Below are 6,797 nucleotides of genomic sequence, written 5' to 3' on the forward strand. Positions count from 1 at the left end.
ATCTTTCTTCTATCATTGACAGTCCCTCTAGGTTGTGGGCTGCTTGCCTGTGTTCCTGAGAAGCATCTACGGTACCAGTCTATAGAGTGTGTTTTCTTTAGTGAATTACCGGTATGTTTACCGGTAATAAACTTGCACTGTTTTATGTATATGTTTGATTACATACAGCCTTGTGACAGTTTTCCTGCATGTCATAAGCATTTGAATATAAATTAAAATGTTAAAATCAAATCTGATATTGTTTTACCTTTTATTTGGTGTGTGGAAGGTGTGCGGATTAGGGGGTAGTCTTATACGGCGAGTATATAACAAACTCTGTATTTTGAGTGGAAATGTTAGGGGGTCGTCTTATACGCCCAGTCGTCTTATACGCCGGCAAATACGGTATATTGTATTAAGCTCTGCAGGGAATTACAAAGAAAAAGCAGCACTATTCCTTTCAGGTAAAAAGAAAAAAAGTATTCCTGCTCATGGTAGAGGATAAACAAATGTGCAAAAACAAGCAACTCAGCCAAACATTACAGAATTACCTAAGGTATATTTTAAAGAATCAAATAGTCTGAGGAATGTTCAGAGAGTTCAGAAAGGAAGAAAAATGGTATTACTAAAATAACTGGAATAACTAGAGTCGGGTCAAGGTCATTTGAAAAGTTTCATAGAGGAGAAGCCTCAGAAGAGTATCTACAGAGGGGGGGAAAACATGATAAAGCCCATGATGACGATGACAAAGGTGCCACTTTATGTCAAAGGAACAAAAATTCAGGGACCCTGAGGATTACCCCCTGAATAGGAGCCTGCAACATACTGTAACTCAAAAGCAAGCCCCATGAGGGGTTAGTTATACTAACAGGTGCATGGCGAGCGAAGGCTGGCAAGTACATCTTTCCTCTTACTAGCTGTGGGCTGGGCCTCTAGTAAATTTCAGCATCCAGTTTTATAAACTGTGCATTAGAAGGGTATGCAGGCACAGGCCAGGATCCAGAGAAAAGCGACAGAAAGGATTAGAGGAATGGATTCTAATGGCTATCAAAGATGAAAAGGAATTGAGGTGTGTCAGTTTCTGAGTCAGAGGTAAAAATACATTGGGCATCTCCCGGCTTTGATCAGCTTTGCCCAATTTCTCTGTTTAAGTGACATCATAGTTATTCAGAGGATTAAAATGCTTTGTTTGCGTGGGGCCCATTTCATGGAGAAGATAGAGATAGGAAAGGGTTAAATAATTTGCTCAGGTTCCCTAGCAAGCCATGAGCGGAACTAGCATCATAATTTTAAATCCCAGGGCTGTCTGTGGGCTGTTTAATCCACCAATGCACATCATTTCTCTTTATAATGGATGCCCCCAAAAGACTGTAACAATGAAAGATGGAAAAATTCTCTACAAATTTCCATGGGGGAAAAAATAAAACAAACTAAAAAGAAATGTCATGCCTCACTGCTGAGGCCCATATAAACATCATCCTCTTCTGTCCCCCTAGACTGATGGGACAGGACACAGTCCATCTGATAAGCTATCAGCAGATGACTGGATCCCTCATTGTACCCATTACCCATACGATGTCAATTCCAAGCAGGGGCCCTTATGAGCGCTCTAGACAGCAGATGGAGATGGGGAGGTGTAGCTGGTCTGAAGTCAAGGAGTGGGGTGGGGAAGCTAGTTCTCAAATCCATCAGGTTTTCTGTAAAACAAATTCATCACTGAGCAAATGAAACACACTGGAGTATATTCAGCTAATTCCCAAAGTTGCCACAAAAAAGCTCAGAACTGTTTTGAGTATGTGCCATTCTATACTTTCAGCAAAGAGGAAGAAGTAAGCAAATCAAATGGTGAACCAAAAGCAGGTAAGCTATATTTGGAGGAAATCAGATTTCTAATATATTGTAAAGAAGACATGAAATCAAATAGCAAATGGCAACTCCAAAAAAGAATGGGGTGCACTCAGTATTTATTACTGGCTAAAAAACAGTGGCTTGGGGCTATGGGGGTCATAGCATCAATTATTTGCCAAATGTCCAGCCTGGATCCAGCTTGCCTTATAACATACAACACCGAGGACTAAATGGCATTTATTGTGCCTCACTAAGTTCAGTGTCCCATCAGGAGATGTTGACACAGACACATACAGAACCAACAGCAATTGGACAATTGGATAAGACATTCCGAATGGGATCTCTCTGTTAAGTTTCTGAAGCAGAAACAATATAACTTATGCAAGGGAAATAAAGGGCCACTAATTTAGGATAACTGGTCTTTATAGATACAATCAATCAAGGGCATTTTAACCCTTCTGCTGAGAAATTGTAGGTTTGGGGGTTTAAATAGCTATGAGAATCTCTTCCTGCTAAAGCCAGCTTGCCACTGTGGCAGCTCAGTTCTTAAGCCACCTCTGCCACTAACGTGGCTGGGTGATTTTTAGTAAACAGCGTAATCACTCAGTAAATTCATTTCCTGTCACCCACACCTGCCAAAATAATATGCACAAAGGGACTAGCTATGCTTGAAGAAATACCTATTGGTGTGATTGGTAAATGCCACTGATATTCAGCAAGGAGTTTAAGGATGGTGCTGCTTTGCTGATCCTGAGAATGTGAGATGGTGCTGCTTCAATCATATATTTGTAAACCTCTATCAGTCCACAGTCCCAGGGCCTTTGAGAAATCAAGACAAGACCAAAAAGAAACTTTACACCAGGAGTAATAATCAAAACCAGACTCAAGCACAAAAACTGGCCTTCCTTATGCTTCTAAAGTTGGCAATGTGGCCAAGAGGAGGATGTGTGTAACGAGGTTTTGGGAATACATATTTTATAAATCGTAAAATGGGAGATGAGGTGACTAACCAACTTCTCTCTAACTCTTCTATTTCCTGGCCTACAGCAAAACCATCCTTTATAGACAAACTTGCACTCACTGAGGAACAAGGTCTTTCTATAAAGCTAAAATTGTCATCCTGTTGCGAGACACACATCAGAAATGTTTCTGCTATGCTCTCTCTTTTATTTCAGCTAATGTCTCCCCTCCCTAATCAGGACCTTTGAACTCCATATAATTTACTGCCAAAATATAGATTAATTCAGCTAATTCATTTGCCAAAGTATTTCTTTGTACTCAACCTCTCCCCTTTGGAATATATACAGTCACGGGAAACATTTTAACATCTCTTTCTCCAGGTCCGAGTTATTCTATCATAACCCTAAATAAAACAAGTTATGTGAAAGTGCCTTAAAATAAACAGTCAAGTGCTAGATAAATGTAAGGTAATATTAACCATACTTACTATCATTAGTCATTGCTGCAACCAAGTCAGCAAACTGCTTCCAACCATCTGTTGTGAATTTTTTAAAGGACTTTACATAAGTTTTTAAAATACACACATTCATGCTTCCCAGGAAGAACCATAGGTAGGGTATGGAACATTGGAGTCATCAAAGACTAGGTCCCCTGGTAGGCCAGAGGTTACTATTTAAATGACACAAAGCAGTGACTTAGGAGTAAAGGACAGAGGAGTCTACTCCAAGGTGGGCCCAAGTCTTCCTCAGCATGACTCTGTTCAGAGCTTGAGCTAAGCCCAGGGCAACAGAAAATGCATAGGTGACAGGAATCAGTCCATACTCCCCCAAACATCCATCTCTCTAAAGCAACCAGCTCTAAGTGCCATCATCTACACATATCCCCAAGGGTGACCGGGTCAGGTTGACTTTACTGGTGATACAGAGGTAGCAGCAAAAGATGAACAAGGATGAAAAGATGAACAAGTCCATCTGACTTAGTTTCCTTTTTCCAACCATGGAGGCCAAAAGCATTTCTAGAATAGTTAGCTATCTGTTGCATCCCACAGCCACTGCTTAATAGAGAAAAGGACCACAGAACATGGGCTGTCAACAGCTAGGAGTAAAAATTGTCTCATTTTGCAGATGGGCAAACTAAGGTCCAGGAAGAATACTCTCCCCAGTCACGCAACTAATTAATGCCAGAACTAAGTCTCCAGACTCTTCTAAAAGCCTCTAAAAACCTTTCCACTAAAAACCATGGTACTGCCAGGTTTGACGTCATCACACCAGCAGCAGCCCCAGTCGGGCTGAATTTAGTCCTTTGTTGACCTTCTAGATATGTGGCTGCCACAGGCCTCAAGACCCTTTTGTGGAAGAGGTACACTCTGACCTTCACCACCTGCCGTCCAAAAAAAAGCACTCCTGTCCCAAGAGCCTCTTGCAGCAGTGGCTGAGATGCGTTGTTTCCTCTCATTAACAAACAGGCCATTCATAAATAAATTTTGGAAAAAAAAGAAGAAGAAAGAAAGAAAGAAAGAAAAGAAAGAGGACTGGCTCAAATTTACACAGAAGGTCTAGCTGGGAGAGCCCTGGGCTCCCTGTGAATAGCATCACTTCCCAAGAAGCCTTTTCTTATAAAAAAAAAAATGTTGCCCCCTCCAGCCCTGCTCAATGATGAAAGCTACCCAATCAATAACAGCCTCTTTATTACAAAGCTATCTGCACCTCTTTGCCACACCTGCAAAATGGGAAGGGCTTGAGGCCATTTACCACATTTTACAGATAGGAAAACTGAGGCCAAGGACCTGCAATCAAGGAACTCCTAGAACAAAGAGGTAACCAGCTAGTGAGCCTCAAGTAGGCATTGTCATGCTGATCAGCCTCAGCCTCCCCACAGAGACTGCCCTATTTCACTGCCAGCTTGCCATCCCAAAGACCAACCCAGAGGATAATTCACCTTTTGGCTGCAGGCAAGTGACCACCCTATCCCTAGGCACTCCACAAGCCTGTAAAATGGAGATAATAATCTTAACCTTAACCTCCTGCCCCATATAGGGCTGTCACAAGTCTCCTGAGAATAACCTACAAATACAAATGCAATAAAGATTCTAATGACAGGTTTCAAAACTGTTTCTGAATAAAACATACCAAGTTTTCCACAGCCCAAAATTTACAAAGGATTTGTTTCCCTTTCTCCTCTTCCTTCTCCTCTGTGATTTTATAGTTTCATAACATCTCTTCACACAGGCTGAGTACAGAAAGACATTCTCACTCTTGGTCTTCAACCAGATTATTTTTATGTATCTGACACTTTCCTTTTTAATCCAGTTTGTTTTTCTTAATACAGCTAATAGGAGATAAAGAAATCAGCTCTCTGAGTGCACCTGGACCATGACCACAGACGATAGGATAAGAATGATAAGATAAAGAGGTTTGCAAAAAAAATAAATACCCTTTCACCAGAATAGAAATCACCAGCCCAATGTTCTCGAGTCAGCCTGGGGCCTGTTTCAGAGAGCACTTAGTAGGAGTTTGGTGCTGCTCCAAACCCTCAGAATTCAAAAGCAGACCTCACCCTAAGAGTACAAACTCCCAAATGAAAGAATAATTAAGGGAAACCTGTAAAAGTATTTCCCCAAAGTACCCTAGTAGAGACAAGGAACCTTATTTAACCACCTCCAGTAAAGAATGTCACCAGGCCTCTGGGGATTAACTGTGACCGAGAGCATGGGGGCTGGGCCAGGTCTCCAGATGTGATTCAGAAAGGGCACCTGGCTGGGGCTGGACTTCCTGCTTGTGAAAGGCCTCAGCAGGACTGGGAGGGACAGGCAGCCAGCCTGAGTGCCAGAGGGTTCTGGTGCTACGTTCCTTCCCTCCACTGTGAGGCTGATACACTGTGCAAAGGTGAAAGAAAGCCAATCTAAAATATGCACAAAAACAGATCTTTGGAAAATCATTTTTAAAGGTCCCACTTCCCGAAGGGATGAGGTGCTCTACACTGCCGAGTGTCCTGAGCACACTAATGACTCTTATCACTAAGGCTGCCCAGGAAAAAGTCAACAAACTCACATGCATCATGGTGACCAGGTGACAGGGGTTGAGCAGGTAGATGACGGTCTTGGTGGCGAACTTAAAGCCCACCTCCACCCCGAAGGTCAGGCACAGGGCTACTAAGAGCAGATTCTTGCTCAGGCTCTCCTTGCCTTCCTCTGGCCGCTGGGTCACCTGCTCTGGCTGGCAGCCATGGTCACCCCTACCGTCCTCCTTCGTCTGCCTCAGGATGTGCCGCAGGGCCACCAGGATCTCCAACAGGGCCAGGGTCAGGACCACCACACTTTCCAGCAGCCGCTGCTGCCAAGAGAGGAAGGCAGCACAGTCGGGGCCCCCATTGCCTGCAAAGCTGGGGTCCACGCCCCCATAGAGCCAGTCCAGAAGAGTTTGGTAGCTATACCGGGACATGATGCAAAGTGGCTCCCCTCGACCACCGTGCGGGAAGCAAGAGTGAGATGGAACACAAGCCCAGAGAGTTGCCCGGGTGGTGGGACATGTACAGAGGGCACACCCGCACACCCGCACTCCCCTCCAGACACCCCAGACACCGGGGCACCGAGAGCAGGGGAGGGGAAGCTACACGCGAGGCCCGGGGCAAAGTGCTGGCTCTAACTTGTCCCCACGGCTGTCTGGGGAGCCCCCCGCGCTTCTCCAGTGGCCACCAACGAGGCAGGGTTGAAACGAGCCGTTGGCCAATCTAAAAGGAAGGAGAGGAAAAAAAAAAAGGTCTCAAAGAGGCAATTGCATCGGGAATTACGAAGCGGGGAAGGGTAACTAGCGAGGGAAGAAAAGGGGAACCGGGGCAGTGGCGAAGCAAGCAGGGGTCAGGGCAAGTCAGAGACCGAGAGGTTCGGGGCGGAGGGGACCCCGCAGTGCCTCGGGAGCGAACCAGGGGGTGACGGGGGTGAGAGCGAGGGAACACGCGGAGGCCAGGAGAGGAGCTAGCGGGGCTGGGCAGGCGGGGAGGGCGACAGGGAT

The 6,797-nt window shown here is 44.8% G+C and overlaps 1 protein-coding gene across 1 annotated transcript in view; it reads right to left on the reverse strand.

Annotated features, from left to right (window-relative positions):
* Window positions 1-6,791, reverse strand: part of TMEM164 (transmembrane protein 164) — a 218,859-nt gene extending 212,068 nt beyond the window's left edge. Inside the window, exon 1 of the mRNA XM_006769695.2 lies at window positions 5,838-6,791. Within this exon, the coding sequence (XP_006769758.1) occupies window positions 5,838-6,227 (390 nt within the window). The 5' untranslated portion in view covers window positions 6,228-6,791. The remainder of the gene's footprint in view (window positions 1-5,837) is intronic.
* Window positions 6,792-6,797: the final 6 nt, after the last annotated feature.

Source organism: Myotis davidii, unplaced genomic scaffold, assembly GCF_000327345.1.
Source record: "Myotis davidii unplaced genomic scaffold, ASM32734v1 scaffold1383, whole genome shotgun sequence".
NCBI classification, from domain to species: Eukaryota; Metazoa; Chordata; class Mammalia; order Chiroptera; family Vespertilionidae; genus Myotis; species Myotis davidii.